Source organism: Rhopalosiphum maidis, chromosome 2 (genome assembly GCF_003676215.2).
Source record: "Rhopalosiphum maidis isolate BTI-1 chromosome 2, ASM367621v3, whole genome shotgun sequence".
Lineage (NCBI taxonomy): Eukaryota > Metazoa > Arthropoda > Insecta > Hemiptera > Aphididae > Rhopalosiphum > Rhopalosiphum maidis.
Window position 1 is genome coordinate 51,787,874 of NC_040878.1, and position 20,929 is coordinate 51,808,802.

Consider the following 20,929-nt stretch of genomic DNA (forward strand, 5'->3'; position numbering starts at 1 on the left):
ATAACGGACCGTGCAGAGCTCTACCGCAGGGTGTACTGAACTGGTTCAACTGGCCCATTCGTATAATGCTCAAAAAAAAAAAAATTAGTTGGTTATCCAAAAAGTGTATTAAATTGCTAAGCATTGAGCAACCAAGCTAATCTTCTCTGTGTTTAAACTTTAAATAGGTTATGGATTACAAAAAGCACAGCGACAACAGACTTCTACAGTATTCCATGTCTATTATTAACATCATTACGTATGTATCATGTACATAATATAAATACTCATTGTATCATTCCCAATCAAACGTAGTCGGCTTGTATTAAAAAAGGCTTAGAAGCTTGTATTATTAATTTTGATTTGGTACCTATACCAGTGTTGAGCAAATTAAGTCTATGATTAACCAATATGATTACCGTTCAAAAGAGTTTTATCTATAATTCAAAAGCCGTGAGTTGCATTAAACATAAATTCATCGTTTTGTCGATACTTAATTATTAAGGTAATGTAATATTTATATTAATATATATATTTTTTTTATAATCAAATGTTATATATTTGAACACAAGTCATAAATATTATATTATCTTAATCCTAATTCCTAAGTATTAACAAAATGTATGCTTAATAGTTAATGCAATCCATAACTTTAGAATTATAGATAAAACCCATATAGGTATACGTAAATTGCAATCATCGGTTAATCATACAATTTTTTTCCCCAATACTGTTTAGTATACAATTTAAAGTTTATAATTTTAGATTCTTAACGGAGTGATGAATGTATTGATTCTACAATGATGTGTGTGTTTTTTTATTATTATTATTATTATTTTTTTTTATTTCTGTGTCATCGCATTTAGTTTTCAAAAGCGTCAGGTAAAACCCTGAAAAAGTAACGGAAAAACGTGAATTTTTACGCATAACCACTTTTCGACAAAATCGATTTTTTGTTTTTACTATAACTCAAAAACGAATCATTGTAAATATTTGAAATTTTCACAAATGTTTATATTAGCGTTATCTATTTACGACTAAATTCCTTTTCAAAATATTTAGAATTTAAACTATTTATAAGCCATTGAGGTTTTTGATTTTTTTCTTGAAATGCCGATAAAAAAAATTTGGCTTTCCAAAAATATCTTTAAAATTTAATACAAGGTTTATTATAAGTTGTTCTTGTTGTAGTAAAAAAAAAAAAATCAAAAATCGTTAGTCACAATTTTTTAAAAGTTAAAAGTTAAAATGTTTACAAAATCGCGAAAATTTGCAAGGAATTTTGAAATTGAAAATTCATATAATTTATGTGATTTATATCTAAAGTTAAAAACCCAACACAAGGTTATCCATATCTTTTTCTTCAAATATCAGTAAAAAAAAACTCCAGCGTTAATATAGAAAATAGTTTATGAGCGTATGAAATTGATTTTTTATGAAATCGAATAAAATAACGATATTGATATATATTAAATTATTAACTACTTTATAATTACAATTTCAATATAGGTAATAATATAATATATACTTATATACTACTAATTATCCTAGACTTACAAATCATCTCCGTTCAGAACCGTTTTTCGTATACAATGATACCTGTCATTGCATTCAAATTTAACACATCCATTGTAGTGACCTACTCATCTTCGTGTATACTATACAGCAGAGTGAATCCACTTGTCCACCTTTTTTTTAAAATTTATGTTTGTACTTTATTTTTACTTAATTCGATATTTTATTTTAAAACTTGAATCCGTCCAATTTATATAATTAAATAAATATTTATATATAATATAAATATTCTATAATATACTAATATATCTATCGTAATTATTTGTTAGTAATTTATTTATGACATTTATGTAGAACCATACATATATCATAATGTATTGTGTATAAAATATAAAGTAATATAGATATCTAGGTATATAATTATGTTATTTAAGATATATATTATTACATTTGAGGAAAAGATGTAAAATTGTATGCAAGATATCAATAAAGCTCAAAGGTTACATTTTACTTTTGAGTTTAAAAATGTGAACCATTAATACCCTCTGCCCTCGACTTGAAACTCTACGCACGCTTATGTAATAGATGTTGGTATACTTATAGATAATTGTTCTGTTGCATAGCTAGTTAAAATACCTAAATAATATAATTATTAATTATATAACAATTTGAAGCCAAAAAATTACAATTCAAATTCAGAGCTTAAAATTAAAAAACTGTAAAATAATGTTTCTTTTTTAAATATAAGTGGTACGTGGCAAAATTGATAATTGTATTATTTCGCCATGAACTAGGTACTTATAGTTTTATTTTATTTTTATATTATCAAGGTTTAAATTAACTTTTTTTTCATATATGAAGTAAATAAGCACTTTTTGATGCATTGATTTTTCGTTTCATATTGCAAGCACGGGTGGGGTACTGGGGTGAGGACTGAGGAAATATAATTTATAAACACTACCTATCATAATATTCTATATTAATAAAATAGATAGCATAAGATAAATTGTTTTTATTTAACGAAACTGACTAATAAATTTGTTTATATTTGATTTTCTATATTTTTTTTAGGAATTTATTGAAATTTTATTTTAATTAAATATATGACGAATATATTATAAAAGCATGAATTATTTAAACATTGGCATAACATTAATAAGACTTTATTTGGCTAACCTTATGGAATTTTGTACTTAACCTACCCCTTAAACTTTTACCTATGAGCGCTCATGATTGCCACATTAATACAACAATTTTATAATAAAAAAGTTTAATACAGGGGTAAATTTGAAAATTTTTATAACCAGATAAGACATATTAACAATTAATTTATAAGCCTTAAAAATTAATTCAATCAGGATTAATTCAATATTTTTAGCAGAAGCTTAAAGTTGAGATAAAGTTAAGTGAAAATCGTTAAAATTCTTCTTATTTTAACGGCACTTACGTTAAAACTTAAATAGCGCAGTCAGGTATAATAAGTATATATTACTATATACATACTGTATATATTTACTTATCAAACGAAATATAATAATCATTATTTATTAGATTATTTTACACGTGGTTGCGTAGGTACGAGTTGATTCTCGATATTTTTCAATATTAAATATTATTTATTATACCTAATATTCAGCCTATTAGTGTAACCCAATAGACACCACAAGGAGGTTGGCTGACAAGTTACTCCCTAATGTTCTTTTTAGTTTTTCATATTTTGAAAATCACTCATTTTTTTAATTTATTGTATCATATTATAATTTATTAAGAAAATTATTAGTAAAAAATGTAAGTAGTTAAAAAAAATTTAAAACATATTTATTAAAAACTTGTATCTGATAATGAGATTTCGAGTTACCGTGACATCACTTCTCACAAAAAATTTGTTTTTCTGATCCCGTTGTAGTTGTACCTATGTGGCGCCGTAGCGGTCGAACTCTACCGTCGTGTAATCTATTGTTAAATAGGGAATCAACTCGTACCTACCTATTAATGATCCGGGAATCAACTAAAACATAAAAGGTCTCGTGAATCAATATATCACAGCGCACACGTATACTTAACGTTGATTGTCGTTAGTTGTAAACTGTAAAGGCATATGCATTATTTTTTATAGTAATAAAAATAAATAATAATAAAGATCTCAATTACTTATAACGCGACACGTAATCAAACGTAATCACAGCAATATCATTATTAATACCATATTAGTATGACAGTTTACGTGTAGGGAGTTCTCCCCTCAAAGGCGTGTGAAACACAAACGTTACCATAGGAAACAACATACAGGAACACATCAATTTGGTGTTGGGGAATAATCAACGAGGTCGACTAGCTAATTAAACCTGCAGGTTCACACTTCACACTAACCATAGTACCATCCTAATAATATAATATTTATTTTACTTTTCGATTCTCTGTTATTTTTCCAAATTTTTTAATAGTAATAATTACAATAGTAAGTATCAAACAAGTTCATCAAAACTAGATACAACATAAATAATAGTAATAATAATAATAATAATAATAATAATAATAATAAAATAAATAATCATAAATGGAAAAAAATTAAATCAAACAAATAAAAAAAAAAAACTAAAAGGCATGTAAGAAAAACATCATCACCGTTTATATAATAATCATTATTAAATCATAGTTAATTTTAACATATATAATTTTTATTATATAATAAAATAAGAGTAGGCTCTACTCCTACACATTATAACTATTTACATGCATTCAATAAACAAATCGTACAGATTTTTGGTTTTGAGTTATGACATATTTAAAGAAAAATAATATTAAAACATTAACATATTGTATAAAACATGTTTTGAGAGACAAATATAAAATATACATCACTGTAAAACGTTTTATTTATAGTTATATATATTATATTATTTTTACAAAAAAACGGTTAAACAGATAAAAAATATATACTTTGATTTAGATTTTTGGAATGAGTGTTTGGGCTTCTGAGCGGTTAAACAAACATCAATCGTTTAACAGTAACTTTGTAATAAACTTGTTATCTTGTACAATAGTAAAGTTATTCAAACAAAATTGATAAAAAAAGATAGATTCACCAGCAAATCAGTTTATGTCAATAACAAAATATTCATGTTGTTACTGAATAGGCAGTGAACTGTCCGTAAAAATGTCAATAAAACAAACAATAAGTTAGCTAAAAATATAGATTTTCTCTAATATATCAATAATTTTTGTTATGATAATATATTGTATTAATAAATAAAATAATCTATTGAGTAAATGTAAGTTTTTTTCTGTAAGATAATAAAAAAGAACAAAAATTGTTTATTAAAATAAATAATAAAAAAAAACATCAAAAATGTATGATACCTAGAAAATTATCACAATTGAAAACCGTTTTTTAGACTTCCATGTATTGTTCACAAAATTTGTCCCTTATATTTTTCAATTTTGACACAAAAAACTGTTCTAGAATTTCGGCACACTTATAGAATTGTGATTCACGTGGATTATAATATCTACAATTGTCAAAAACCTTGATCATGTCACGAATGAATTCTGTGAGATTCTTGTATTTCTTATCGGTCACATTTTTACCAATGCAATTCAAGTCTGATAAAAATAAGCAAGAGGTTACACAAAATTTTCAAAATAATCAAATTAAAATAGAGAAGTTTCCTTACCCATAGGCTCCTTGACAACATTGTAATAATCAGGAGCTTCATGAGGATCAACTGGCTCCATGAAAGGCCATGCACTTTTATGCGACTAAAAATAAAAGAATTTTGTGTAAAAGGTTAGGTTTAGTGTTTTTATTGTGATTCACAGTAAATAATTACATGTATTTGTTTGATAAGTTTCAATAACTCATCATTGTCTTGTTGGTTCAATGGTTTCAAATTGGCAAAATTTATTTCAGAGTTGGACATACACCTAGGACAATTGTAGTCATCCATTTTATCGCCTTCACACTGCAATACACCAACACAGCTGCCATGGAACCAGTCTTGGCATTTATCACAGCAAATATAAAATCTAAAAAAAAAAAGAAAATGACTAGATAGTAAAAGTAATAAACTGCAGATGTAAAATTAAAATGTAAAATTGTATTTATTATTCAAACTTTATACTTTCTTATTGTTCCATTGAATTCGATAGTAAAATAGCAAAGTACCTTTAAACCTTCACCTTTGTACAATCGATTCTGATGGAAATATGAATCATAATATTATTATATATATATTGTTTTACTAATTTATACATATACAAGAATATTTAAAATAAATTATATAAAATACTTTTAATAAATAGTATTTAGCAGATGTTATTTTATCTCATAATTTGTTTCATGTTCTGTGTCAATTAAGCTTCAAGTTTCCGTGACTGTAAAAAGGTTGTTTTTTAAATACAATTTAAGTGTCCCAGAGCTACATGCGCATGAAAATTTTGTAAAAAAATAATTTGAAAGAATGAACAAAAATGGATATTGCTCTGCTTTAAATAGATGTGGAGAGTAGGTCACTATTATAATGGATGTGTTCAATTTGAATGCAATAACAGGTATCATTGTATATGAAAAACGACTAAATGGAGATGATTTGTCAGTTTAGGATATTATATTATTACCTATATTTAAATTGTAATATATTTATTTTTTTTTTATAAGTAATTTATTTTAATCAACTATTGGAGAAAGTTTCAAGTTTCTAAGACATTTTTTTTTTCTATTTGAATCGACGACGTTGTGGGGACAGCTTCCATATTACTTCCACAATGTTTCTTACTTATACTTTATGAATAACTACAAATATTTTAAATCATTTAAGGATATATCGTTATTTTATGTGATTTTGTAAAAATTTAAATTTCTTACACTCATAAAATGTTTTTTATATTGATGCTGGAGTTTTTTTTTAGTTATTAGAAGGAAAACTTGTGGAGAACCTTGTATTAGGTATTTTAACCTTAGATATAATGCAGGGATGGCCAAATTGCGGCTCTCTTCATTGACGTATGCGACTCGCGGTCTTATTTACAAAAACCAAAGTTTTAATTTTTTTTGCATACATTTATAAAAAAAAAAATGTTTTTATTATTATTATTTTATAATTTCATATTTCGTAATTTGATATGTTTATCGGATGTAAGCTATCTTTATTATTTTTATGATATAAAAGTACAGATTAGATAATTTAGCTCTTGATATAATTGCATTAATATCTGTGGCTCACGTACATAGTCATGTTGGCCACTCCTGGTACAATGTATAATTCACAAAACTGTTATGAATTTTCAACTTCAAAATTTCTTGCTTGCAAATTTTCGCGATTTTAAAATATTTCATAAACATTTGAATTTTAATGCTTATAAACAAAAATTGTGACTAATAATTTTTGATTTTTTTTGTTACTATGATAAGTACAACTTAAATAAACCTAGTATTAAATTTTAAAGATTTTTTGGAATGCCAAATTTTTTTATAGGTATTTTAAAAAAAAAAAAATTAGAAAAATCAAAAACTTCAATTGTCTATTAACAGCTTAAAAATAGTCAAAACATTTTTACTTTGACCACCCAACGTACCAACTAGATTCACTTTCCTTTTCAAAAAGGGGCTGAGTCAAAAATCAAAGCATTATTACTAAAAAAAAAAACCGCGATGACAGACACAAAAAAAAAACATATCATTGTCAAATTAATACATTCATCATAGTGATGAACGTAGTGTTCAGAATCTAAAAGTACAATAATAAAGTTTTTGAAACACAATTTATTAAATTTAAATTAACAGATACAACTTACTGTTGATCATCATATGGTTTTTTACATATACAATAGAGAACTTCAGGATCTCTGGATCGCTTGCATTCTGGACAATACCATTCGGAAATTCTTTTAGACATTTGCACAGTGATGCCGACACAAGAACCATGGAACCAATTATGGCACATATCACAGCCAACATAAAACCTAAGACAAAACACAATTATAACATACTTGGTCATAGGGCATGAGTCATAATAGATATTTACTTTGAACTGTCATAAGGTGTGCGACATAGACACATAATTTTTTCCTTTTTACTTTTCTTTGGGCTAGATTTTTTAGCTGGTGTTAATGATGATGGTCGAGAATGGTTTCGATTTGGAGCTGGAGGAGAAATCTTCATTGGTCGTCGTCGACCAGGTCCCAAATTACTAGTTTTTGAATTACTATTGGCATGTGGTGTAGTTTGTATAGTGGTTGGTGGTCCTGAAGCATGTTTACGTTTACTACTACCTTGAGGAGGAGGAGTCACTTGTGCAGCAACTGGTGTTACTGGGATAGACTTTTCAGTCACATTAGTGGATGTGGTCGTAGAGTCAGCTGATGAAACAGTCACATTAGCAGCTATTTCATTCTGAAAAACACATCACACATAAAAATAATTTAAAAATGAAAAAGTTGTCTAAGCAAACATATTACGCCACCAAATAAATTCTTTTCTCCTACTAGGTACATTGTACACTGTAATCAAATCGAGCAACGACATTTCTGGAATCGGAACTGAGGATCGAAACTCAGGAAATTATGTTTGTCAGGAAGTTCGATAAAACCGAATTTCGAGAAAAACATGACTAAAATACATACCTGAATATCGATTTGCAATTCTTTTTCCAGAAGCGCCCTCTTTTTTAGTATATCTTTTTTCAATAATTCTTTTTGTTTGAACAAGCTAACCTGGAGTTTTGATTGAAGTTGTTGCATTTTACGAAGATCATCGCCCTGTTTTAATGTCTGATATAGTTTTGATTGTTCGGGAGACACCAACGACCTATAAATATACAATAAAAAGGATTAATAACACAAATTAAACTGAATCAAGAGTTGTACATATACAAAAATAATATAAAAGTTGGTAGAGTTATTAATTGAATTACAAAATTGTTTAGTTTTTATTAACAAAATATAAAAATACCCAGAATTTTCATGTTCGGTTGATTTTTTGGGTGGTTCAAATTCTGACAAAGTATCAGCATCATAAGGTCGTTTTCTAACAGGAGACGCAGGTACGGTTGGTTGCGATACTGGATCGCGCAATTGTTGTTCTTGATATTTTTGCAATTGTAACAATTTTTCTTGTGTTTCTGGGTTCAAATCTTCATTTTTTAAGACATTTTTAATTGCTATAACAGTTATGAGTTTAAAAAAAAAAACATTTAAGTTACAACTAAATACAACTTACATTGACTAATATAGTTTGGAGTCACTACAAATGAATTGGAGGAATCAATTGGTTCTTCTTTAATAACGGGAATTTTATTCACAGGAGACTTCGATGGCTAAAAAAAAATATATTATTAGGTTTCATTAATAAATTGTACTTTAAATAATAAATTTTACTGGTTCGGTTTTAATTTGAGTTATGCTTTCAGATATATTGTTTGGAACAGGAACTGATGGCTTAGAGGATGGTTCAATTTTAATTGTAGGTTGGGCTGTGATGGGTGCAACAATTCCAGTTTTTTGTACAGGAGGAAGTTGAGAATCTGGTGGTTGAACAGCAAGGTAAATTTTTGTAGGGCCTAACACTCCTTGAGTACCACTGGATTCTTGAGCTAAAATATTTAAATAAGCACATTAAACTATAATTCAAATTGTTTGCTGAAATATATAAAACTGCTCACCTTTTAAGAGTTGTTGTTTGACTTGTTGTTGTACAAGTTGCAATTGTTGAGGTGTGAAATCGTTACCTTGCAACCCTTGCAAAACTATTTTATTACCATGCGTTGGACTCTGAATAACTTGAGCTGTAATACATTTTATTACAGTACCAGGTGGCTGATTGGCTAATAATAATTTTTCTTGTTCATCAACTATTGGTGCAGGTACAATTTGTGGATGTACTGGTCTATGTTGATCCTAAAATCAGTGGTCAATTAATATTATAGGAAAAATGAAAACTATATTTAAAACCTTACTTTAACAATTCCAGTTGTTGTTTGATTAACTCTAGGCGATAGTGGTGGTACTGATTGATGAACTTTTTGTACTGTTTGCTGAGGTCGTACAAACTTAATTGTCTGGCCACCACTACTTATGATGTTGGCAGAAGTACCTAATCAATTAAAAATAATGATGTATTCGTGCTTTAAGTCATTAGTATTAAGATGACCTGAATGAGTTTGTCTGTGTCATTTAAATGTTCAATATGGGAATTGGAGTACATACATTTTAACTATGTGTTGGTTTTCATATTAGAGTAAATTGATCTATTATCAAATTCAGATTATCTGATTTATACATAGATTATTTTGCTATTTTAATGTGCAAGCATGCATGATAATGATAAATATTAAAAATGTAAAAAAAAATATTAATATTAATACTTATTTATTATAAATACTGATATTATTTTTTAAATAATACTAATAATAGCTTTAAAATTAAAATATATAAAAAAAAATACAGATATTATTTTTACCATTAAGTATGATAATAGGTTATAAACCTATAGGTTACTCTAATATTAAAACTAACACAAAATTGAAATAAGAAAATTTACTATAAAATTTGTCATATTATATATTTTTAAGACAGACTACAATTACAAGTGTAGGATTCTATTAATTTTTAAACTTACTAGTATTGGGCCGTATTAATACTTGTTGGCCATTAATAGTGGCTATAGTAGCTTTATTTGGATTAATATGTTGCACAATCATTTGTTGACCTTGTGAAACATTTACTAACTGTCCACCAGAAACTACCATCTGTAAAAAATACAAATCATTACTTTTCATCACATATAATTTATATAATTATCAATGAAAACAAATATATTTAAATAATAATTTAAGTAAATATATATATATATATATAAATAATGCATTTTATTAATTTTTTATATTAACATATTATTATATTAATATTACTTGAGAAGTTTGAGGTTTTAAAACTTGTTGAATAGGCTGTGATCCTCGGTTCAAAATAATTGTCTGTGAATATACATAATAAAGTGATAATATTAAACACTTAATAACTTTACATAAACAATAAAATAAACATGCAAACACACATATATCACACATTAAAACCTTACTTGAGTGCCAGATTTTTGAAAATTATTATTATTTGCCAATATTGTATTCTTAGATATTTGCACAGTACGAGATGGGCTAGGATTTATATAGCTGGTAACATGTAATTTGCCATCTGGTAGTTGAATAAGTTGTTGTCCTATATTTGTCCAATAATAAAGTTTTAATATTTAAATGAATAATTCTGATTAGGTAATGTATATTAATATTACCTGGCAAAAGACCTTTGAATTGTAATTTTCCGTCTTCGCCTTTAATACATTGCAATTTTTGTTGGGTGACATTATTTGCTAATAATAAAAAATAAAAATAAATAAATAAATATTACCTATCAAATTTGAATGCACGTTTATTTAAAACTTACTAGTAACTATTTGTGAGTTAGTCGATTGTATCTTCATTGAATTTTGATTCATCACATTAGTGTCAGTGATTATTGTTTTTGGTGTAGTCACAAGTCTGGTTTTACCATCAGGACCTATATTATAAAGGCAGAAGTATATAAAAATAAAATTGTGTAGGTACTCATATATTAATTCAAAAACCAAATACAATACATATAATAAATAGTACATACATTTAGTCATGTATATACGTCGAGTAGATGGAGTGGTATTAGTAGCTGGTTTATTGGCAACTCGCGGGGAAGATTGAAGTAAAGAAGGACTTTGAGCTAAAGGTTTATTATTAGGCATTAGTCTCAACCTTCCACCTTCACCTGTACAAATAATAAAAATTTACATCTACTTTCATCAATTTATAACGGATAAGTTGTGTAAGACTAATTTGCCAGCAATCAGTATATGAAAACAATAAATGTTCTATAACATAAATTGTCAAGTATAGTATTTATGGTAATAAAACAAAATCAGTATTCTTATAAATGTTAATATGTAAATGTATAATACCGTTTTAATAACTAATAAAATTAAATTTCATGGCTCTAAAAGAATTTTTGCCAGCATAATTTTAAATAGTCTTACCAGGTACTAGTTTCATACGTTGTGTTGAACTGCTAGTCACCGGACTCTGTGAGTTAGATACGTCCATGCACAATTTCTTATTTGAAGAGTTATTATCATTGTTTACTGACGATCTTTTATAAGCTATTCTTTGGGCTCTAAGAGACTGTTCTAGTTGCTCTTTTATGTTTTCTGTTGTATCTGAGTTTTGTATGCGGAGTTTATCATTTATATTTCGATTATGAGAAGAATCATTATGCAACAATTTATTAGCAAAGGCTGTAGACGCACGTGTTTTCATGGCCTGTTGCATCTGCATTTCACGTTCCACTCTGTAAAAAATGAAATTAATTACTTTGCAAAAATTATAATGAATAATAATAAAATATACCTTTCATGGAACTGCTTGATTTCTACCAACTCTAATTTACTTTCATCTACCCACACTTCAGATACCTGTGGTGCGGTGTTTCTTGGGGCTTCCTCCCTTTTACGTTTTCTTAAGCCACTTCGTATGGGTGTAACTTCTGAAGTTTTAAAAAATAAGAGTTTTGTATTCAATTTACATAATTTGAATGATAGTTTCACTTACCTCTGACTTGTTTTGGTATATCTAATGGTATTACAACTTTGCGAATTAAATATTCAGTGTGTTCATTGAATTGGCCCGAAGTACGGCACTCTAAAGTTTCTGTAGTAACTAATTCAGTTTCAGTTGTTACCTCTCGTTTGCTAGCCAAATGAGCAGTCTTAGCAGTTAATTCATCCCATTTTAAGCATGCCCATAAGATTCTTAATTGTAAAGCAGCAGCTGATATGGTGTTAAACATTATTGTTCTATAAAGCCAGCATGTCTTAAAATATGGTCTTGGGCAAGGATATGGCCATACAGCGTTATTGGTCTGAAAGAGAAAATAGTTGAATAAAAATAATAAAAAAAAAGTTATCTTCATATACCTTGCTATTTGGATTGAAACCATTAACAATATCATGTCCACCGTGTCTAGCTAATTTTCGAAGCTCGTGTTTTGGCAATACTAATAAACTGCAACGTTTACTTCGTGTATAAAATCGTGAAGTAGGAGGGTATTTAATTTTCTCTGCTTTCTTTTTAACAGGAACATTATTACTTAAAAGCTTTTTCAAATAAATCTTAAATGAAAAAAATAATAATGACTAGGTTATTAATTAAACTAAAAAATATTTTTTAATGAATGATTAAATCTTGATTATATTAACCTTTTTTCGTGTGTCTTCAGTGGAATAAATACGACCGTCATCTATACAATCTACTAAAACACCTTCCCGCTTAGCACCACCTCTTTTTCTTGCTGGCTTCAAAACACTTAGACTAAAAACAATTTTATTACTAAATGGTTATGAATATTATATTTTCATGTTAACATACCCTGTAGGACTGCTGGTGACGTCAACTTTCACATTTTGTTCATCTTCACTTTCTATTTTTATATCTTTTTGCTTAGTGATACTCTCGGTTTTAACTTCATCATTCTCTTGAGTTACCTGTTCAGTTTTAACAATATTTTCTTCTTTCTTAACTTCAGTTTTAATTGTAACTGGTTCATCTGGAGTATTATCAGTCTTTTCGGTTTTCAAATTTGATACACCCTGGTCATTAGGCATTGATGATTTTAATTCTGTAAATTTAAATACGTTAAGTAAATATTTATTGGCAATATATATTAAATACTCACCGGTTAATTCTGATTTTAATATATTCATTTTTCGTAGCAATGATAGAAGTTCGTTTCGTACACTCACGTGTCTAATGCAAAGTGGACTATAACATGAGGAAGTTACACTAGATTTGTTAGCTGCTCGGCAGCTACTATTATAACATATCATATGTTCAGACATAGTATTAAATGATAAATAATGCTGTTTGAGTTGAATCACACGTTTTTGTAAATTGCTCAACATATATGACTTTTCTCTCATTTTGGTAATGATTTCAGATGGCATTTGGGAAGAAGCACTTGAAGGCTTAGTATTTACAGCCTAGAAATAAATAGTTAAAATAATAAAAATAGAATTAAATACTTGGTAAGATTAAATATAGTGAAGTCTAATTAAAATATATTTCTCAGTTATTGATAAAAAGCATAAGAATAATTTTGAACTGGAATGTTATTTGTTAAAATAAACTCTCTTAAAGATAACACAATATACTAGAACTAATTAATAAATTGGAAATACCAAAAATTATGTTCATTTAAAGATTTACATAATTATTTATATGATGAAGTTTTTTTTAACGTGTGAAAAATAATTAATAGAATTAAAATCAACTTGATTACTTCCAACAATTTTTTCATTTTAAAATTTAAATAATAATAAATAGTCAAGATATTTACTTCTGGAACTGATTTTGGAGTGTTGGTATTTTTTGTCAATATTGATCTTTCTTCAGCTAATTTTAATTGCATTCTTCTTGGTAACAACATGTCTGTTTTACATTTTTTGGCAAGTTTAGGATACATTATACGACTAGTAGAACATAATGTACTGCTAATATTGATGTTTTCATCTAGTTTATCAATGGGTGAAAGGATTTTCATATTTATAAAATCAATATCTGAAATAAGAGATTTTATTATTAAATGATGTCTACACTGATGTAAAAAAAAAAATGTTGTTTACCTGAAACACTATCTAAATGTATGACACTTTGGTCATCGAGAATTCCACTTGACACTTCTGAATCAAATGTACACTCTTTTAATATTATAGAGTCGTAAAGTGTTTCAGCGATAGAAAATGTTCGAACTCCTTTATCATCTAATTAAAAATAAAACAACATTTTAATTATAAATTAACCAAGATGATCTATTGAAGATTCAAGGTTTCAAACCCTCAACCTAACGTAGAATCTGTAATATATTTTTAATCCATCCACTCATTTAAATGAGTTTAATTTACCTTTGCCTTGAAAAATTCTTTTGGCAGGTCCAGCTGCTAAGCCCTGTTTTGAAGAATCAGCTAATTTATAATCTCTTGTTTTAGATAGCCACTGCCACCCCCATTGACCATGAATTCTATATTCTTCTCCTTTTTGTTTGTGAACCTAACACACAATGTACTTAGCAAAACTTTCAAAATTGAATAAACCACATTATAACTCACTTGATGTTTCAAACCTAGAGTGTACTTGACAAAATGTATGGTCAATCTATTACGCTCGTCTTCTTCTGCGTCTTTATCTTTTTTATCTTTTTTGTCTGTTTTTTTCTTTTCTTCGCGTTCCGCATGTGTGATACGATAAATTTTAACATGTCCTGAAAGTCACATAAAATGAATGAGTATAAAGCCAAAAAAACCATCTTTACATAAAAGTATAATCTTTACCGAGTTGTTCGTGCCAAACTGGTGCATAAACAACTGGTTTAATGCAAGACATCAAAACAACCATAACTCTTGCAAAATCCTTAGGAGTAGAACAAGAGTTAACTTGATTTAACCAAGGTTTACGTAACACTGACCAATTGATATGCATCAATGATGATGGTAACAAGTTGTCTAATGAAATAATAGTTTGTCTGACAGTACTGATCAGTGTTGACCGAGCACCTAAAAATAAATAAGGAAAAAATTAAATAGAAATAAGCAAATATGTTTTGTTGATTTAATACTATTACTATTACATACCAAATATTTGCCCACACCACTTGAATTCACCAGGTCCCGTAAGTGAAAACTTGTGGGACATATATCGCTTTTTATCACGTTCTTCATTTTTTTGAATTTTATTTAACGCAGTTGGGTTTGTACTGTATTGATTTACATATGTCTTAAAGCTATTATCCATACCAAGTTTGTATAAATAGGTACCAGCTGCTATATGTTGAGCTTTGAATCGAGTGACCCTAGTACCCAAGTTATCTAAATATGAATGAACTGGAGAAGGTTTTTCAACCACAGGTATTTTTTTTGGTTGTTCTGGAGTTTGGCGTTGTGAAACTTGTGCAGGTTTTAAACGTAAGGATCTGTTACGAGTGCTCCCTAAAGAAACAAAATAATATTAATTAATATTGATATTTATTAAAAATAAATTAAATTATCTGAGTTGAATTTAAAAAACTCATTTCTACTTACTTAAACTATGATTATGTTCACCATCATCAACATCCATTGAATTCTCATCATTTTTTAAGTCACCACTACCATCTTCATTTTCTAAACATATATCTTATATGAATAAATCAATATGTGAAAAATAGTAGTACATACCATTTTTGTCTGTAGATACATCATCTGAATTTTCTTGTTTACAATCTTTTTTAGATTCATTATCATCTTTTACATTGTCAGCATCGTCTTCGGTGTTGTTACTTTCATTTTTTGCCAATTCGGTTTCTTTTTTTTTTTGCATCTCTTCTCTCATTCCTATTATATAACCTATAATATGTTAATGTAAATCATCATTAATCAATCCTCTTTTTTATTTAAGTATTTTTTTTTGTATTTAATTTAATAATGATGAAATTAAGAATATTGATAATGAATGATTAAGATTTTGGCCTGTTTCTAATCTAATTGGTTTTATACCTTTCACGGTGACAAAATTGTGAGACTTTGGCTTTTCACTGAGATTTTCATTCGGTTAAAAACTTTTAGACATATTTTTTTAAACTTAGGTATTTTTAAAATATGTATTTTAAGTAACTTATGCATAAATAACAAAATATTTTAAAAATATAAATGTTCTATTTGTTTATACAAATATAAATCAAAGACAGGGAAAATAAGAAAATAAAAGATATTTCCTTACCTAGGACTAGATTTTGTTTAGATATAAAAACTATTCTCATTATTAATTTCTTAATGTTTACTAATTTTTGTGATTATTAAAATGCTGTATATAAGGTTTAACATTTAAAATTAAATTAAAGAACAAATATTTCTTGCAGAAACGTATTATACATATAGCAGAAATCGCTACAAAAAACATTGATTAAAATGAGCAAAATAGGTACTGGTAAGTTCATATAGTTATACATTAAAAATTAATTTTCTTAAAATAAGTAATAAGCTTTTTGATATAATGAGAAAAAGTATTTGACCTTCTGAACTCAATGTAATTGATTTCTGCTATACATACTTACATTTAAAATGTCTATTTTATGAATAATGAGAAAAATAAGCTTTAAGTGAATATTTTACTTTATTTGATTGAAGTATTTAAATATTTACACAATTAAAATATTTTCTAATAAAATGCAGTAATTAGCATATTAAAGCTGTTAATTTTTTTTAAAAAACAGGGTTTTTATTAATATGATATTTTTATTTTAATACTCACCAATTCAAAAACAAATTAAGAGATACATAAAATTAAAATAACCAATTACTTAATTAAATAATTATATTACCTCATATACAATATGAAATACAAATAAAATTAATATATTAGTTATATTTACAAGCATGCGCAGGTCCTATTAATAAGGGTACCTTAGGGTTTAGGGCCCCCTCTTAATATTTTTTTCAAATATGGCCTTAAGGTGAAACAACAGTCTTTGAAATGAATTTTCACACAAAATCATGTATATGGTTATAAAATAGCAAATTAAGTATAATAAATGTACAGCGAAAATGACTTAACGGACTCTTTGTACTATGAACATGGACACTAATATTTTACTTCGACGAAATAAAAAAATCCTAGTTCAAATCTAAATGTAATATCAAATTATGTATATAGAAACTGGGAAACAGCTTCAATACAGAGTGAAATTAAGTACACGTGAAAACACAGATTATGACCAATTGCATTATCCTCGATTTCGATAACGTTAATTACGAGTACCTATTGAATTTATGAAGTTGAGATACATTTAAATAGAAATAAATCAAAAATAAATTGTTATAATATGTTTAAAAGAAAAACCATAAGTAATTCTTATATTTTTATTCAGTTTTTACCGATTCGCAGTCAAATTTTACATATTTTTCTTAGCAATGGCACTTATAGTACTGCGTAAATCTTTCAAGTTAAAACAAAAGGTAAACATTATTCGTTGTAAAGAGTAGCAGTTGGTCTATTCGTAAAAAACATGCTGATAAATATTAAAATTAAATAAATAACGTATATATAAAATATAATGATATAATAATAATGACTTATAAAACACTGAAACCTGTCTAAAACTAATATTTAAATCGCATTATCAGGTTTGAGATATATTTGGTACTGCTGCAAAGCCATTATTTTCACGAAATAGTAACTATTGCTTAAGTTGTCTTTATAATTAGATAACATAAAATAGAGTAACAATATTATTTTAGTATTTTATTTGTATGGTTCATATTAAGAAGGTTTTTTAAAAAATATTAAATACTTTGACAAAATCTTGCAGGATAAGCAATCGCCTCCCCTACATACACTTATGGTATAAACATTAGGTATATTTTTTTTATTATTTACTCAGTAACTATATATTATAATATTAACTATTATATAATATACTAAATTATAATATTGATAAAGATTTTCAAAAGTATTTATATTTATAACTAAGCTTTTGAATTTTTCCTTGCTTTAAATAATTTATTATTATTAATAAGGTTCTAATTACTTACTGTTTTCTATATCCAAAAATGTTTTTCTGTTTGATGGTCGATATTGTAAAGTTAAGTCCATAGTTATTTTCATTTGTCGATTAATTTCTTCTTTGACTTTTTCTATTTCGTTGAAAAGAGCAGATTCCATTTCACGATCCAAAGAGTCTATTAATAAGCCCAACTGCTCTTCTGTTGTATAATACCAACATTCTCCAGTTTCTTCATTTTCACTATGCCACAAGACATATTATGTTAGTAGATATAATATTATTATTATAAATACACTTACATGAAAATTCGTCTAACTAGGAACCAATATTTACGACCATGTCGGTCATAAGCTAAATGGTCCTGACGGGATGATAGACCAGATTTCTCATCATCAGGTATGCAATCAGATACTCCAATGACTTTGTGCTCTTTACACAAATTACATTGCCAATCTTCTGTAGGAACATCATGTAAAGGAGGCTCAGCACATTCTAAATGAAATACAGCAGGGCAGGTCTCACAACATAAAAGATCTCCTACTTTATGGCACACTCGGCAATGATCGTCATATTGAAAACTGTGACCTACAAAATAAATGTTTGATTAATATTTTAAGGCTTTTGACAATTTATTTATATATTTTATAAACAAAATAATAATAAATTATTTTATATTAATATTTATGTACCTTCATGGATAAAATCTTCTCGAATAAGAGTAGAAGTCAAAAATTGATCAGTTAAAAACTGCAGTACAGATAATCTATTTTTGATGTTTGTAAATGGATATTCATCTCCATTATTAAATACTTTTAGAACTTGTGGATCAAATGATTTATCAGATTCAATATATTCTCTTAATACTTCAGGCCATGTAATAGTATCCATAAAATACAATATGCTATTGATGCTGTCTTTTTGATCAACAGCACCATAATGAGTCTGCTGTAAATCTTCTTCCCGTAATATTGCTTTCAGTAGCATTATATGAATCTCTGCCAACAGGTAGCTTTGCTCTTCATAAACAAGAGCTGCACAAAAATCTTCAAAACGAAATGGTGACAATCGCACCTACAAAAAAATACATTTAAAAAATAACTTAGAATGGAGAAAAAACTACCTATTTTTTAAATGTAATATACCTGGCTTTTGAACCGTCTCAACACTTCGTAGACACTCAATGCTTGCATGACATGTTCGGTAGGCACTAGGAGATCTTCTGAAGATTTGGGTAACTCCAATTTAGGTATTTCTTCACCCCTAAGCCATAAAGGCTCAGGACTAGGATTCCTGATGTAAGAGACATTGCTTTTACGTGCACGGCTGGTAACGGAAAAGCCAGACACGGAGAAATCACTATCACTAACATCATCAACAGCGTCTTCAACATTAGTGTCAGACTGTTCACTCTCAGAAGGCTCTTCGCTCTTTTCAGACTCGTCAAAGTCAGAACCATAATGGTAATCATGACTTTTGTCAGCAGTAGTCTTTTTCTTAATCTTCTTCTTACTAGTTGATGGACGTAGTGCCCTAGGTTTTGGTACGGCTGGCGTTTTGGGAGTTTTGGGCTTCTGATTAGATCGCCGTGTGTTGCGGGATGGCGTTTCGACAACAGCCGCAGTACGACTACTAACAGACGCTGGGGCGCTGCGTCTTGAAGCTGCAGACCGTGCAGGTGCTGGAGATTGGACAACGTCCACGGTTTCGAGGTTCTGCAGGTACTTGGGTTTTTTCAGCAAGTGCATTTGAAACTTGGGCTTGTCCGAACCCGAGGTTTTCGGAGGACGGCCTCTGCGCTTTGGTCTGCCAGACATGGTTCGCGTCGTTATCACTACAACAACAACAACCACTACTGGCGACCGTTATTCGGACGATAACCGAACAACTGAATAAACAAAATAATATAGTCCGGGGTTGTCCGCCGGGACGCACAGCACCCCGAGGACAAATCTTAGAGTGATGATCACCACGATCTTCTTGAGACGAGATAATCCGGATAACCGAATACCATCAGGCAACAAACGATGGTAATGATAGGTGGCTGGAGTTGTGATATTGTTATGCCCGCGATCCGTGGACACAAAAATCGCGCGCACACGCACAGCTGTGTCGTAGTCGCGGGTAGGCCTGCAGTGCGTGTGCGACGTCGGTGAGCGCGCGAAAAAAAAACGGACGTTAACGGGCCAACGGTGGGTGCCGAGACGCGGTCATGTGACCTTCGTGGGCCTCAGAACTCGACGCACTCGTTCTCATCGCAAATTACCGTGTTACGTACCGTCGTAACAAAAACACTATTATCACACACTGCAGTCGTGTGGTCGGCCGCGGCGGTTCGCTTCGCTTGCAAGTAGTCGTCGTGGTCGGCAATCGCCTGGCGGGCACGCGCTGACAAGCAACCGTTCGTAAACAAAACAAAACGACACGACGGGAAGAAAAAACGAAACAAAAATAAAAGAAAAAACGGGTACGGAATATTAAATAACAATAATAGTAATAGTCATATAGCAATAATAACGTAGCTTTAGTGTTGTGTTGTACACTACTTCGTTGGTGTTGTCTCGCTCGCTCCAGTTGCCTGGTGACGGTTGTTGCTGTGCGCGACGGACTCGGCGGTGCGGGTGAAATGCGACGCGTCCCGCGAACTCCCCCAAACAACACATTTTGCCATGAACTCTTGCCGCCGCGGCAGCTGCAGCTGCTGTCTCCCGCTCCCATTGGCCGGCCGCCGCCCCGCGCTTTCCATTACAATAGATGATGGTCATCGCGCGGCCACCATCCCGATTGTCCGGCCACAAATTGTGACCACCAATTTACCCGAGTAACAGTCCCG

The 20,929-nt window shown here is 29.1% G+C and overlaps 1 protein-coding gene across 2 annotated transcripts; it reads right to left on the reverse strand.

Moving 5' to 3' along the window:
* Nucleotides 1-4,101: 4,101 nt before the first annotated feature.
* Nucleotides 4,102-20,580, reverse strand: LOC113554669 (nucleosome-remodeling factor subunit NURF301-like). Of its 2 annotated transcripts, none has more exons than XM_026958620.1 (36): nucleotides 19,242-20,580; nucleotides 18,789-19,170; nucleotides 18,399-18,684; nucleotides 18,128-18,339; nucleotides 15,776-15,943; nucleotides 15,641-15,721; nucleotides 15,194-15,547; nucleotides 14,894-15,115; nucleotides 14,672-14,823; nucleotides 14,468-14,612; nucleotides 14,189-14,326; nucleotides 13,903-14,123; nucleotides 13,243-13,546; nucleotides 12,936-13,185; nucleotides 12,767-12,878; nucleotides 12,485-12,679; nucleotides 12,120-12,429; nucleotides 11,919-12,054; nucleotides 11,549-11,859; nucleotides 11,143-11,283; nucleotides 10,930-11,043; nucleotides 10,778-10,855; nucleotides 10,568-10,704; nucleotides 10,401-10,463; nucleotides 10,109-10,238; nucleotides 9,447-9,583; nucleotides 9,153-9,387; nucleotides 8,869-9,083; nucleotides 8,711-8,807; nucleotides 8,444-8,651; nucleotides 8,206-8,299; nucleotides 7,518-7,885; nucleotides 7,288-7,455; nucleotides 5,325-5,520; nucleotides 5,169-5,253; nucleotides 4,102-5,097 (listed from the first exon to the last, which is right to left on the reverse strand). In XM_026958620.1, the coding sequence occupies exons 1-36, from the start codon at nucleotides 19,911-19,913 to the stop codon at nucleotides 4,886-4,888; spliced, it is 7,329 nt and encodes a 2,442-aa protein (XP_026814421.1). In that variant the 5' UTR covers nucleotides 19,914-20,580; the 3' UTR covers nucleotides 4,102-4,885. The 2 variants fall into 2 exon arrangements, with proteins under 2 accessions (XP_026814421.1, XP_026814420.1); XM_026958619.1 differs by having other exon boundaries at nucleotides 8,116-8,299.
* Between the last annotated feature and the right edge of the window lie 349 nt (nucleotides 20,581-20,929).

Bases quoted from the DNA above. Each gene is read 5' to 3' on its own strand.
- LOC113554669 (XM_026958619.1), bottom strand. From the start codon at position 19,913: ATGTCTGGCAGACCAAAGCGCAGAGGCCGTCCTCCGAAAACCTCGGGT. The intron at 7,456-7,517 runs GTAAATATCTAT...GTTTTGTCTTAG, and splicing joins ACACCTTATGACAGTTCAAA to GTTTTATGTTGGCTGTGATA. The intron at 5,254-5,324 runs GTAATTATTTAC...TTTTATTTTTAG, and splicing joins AACTTATCAAACAAATACAT to TCGCATAAAAGTGCATGGCC.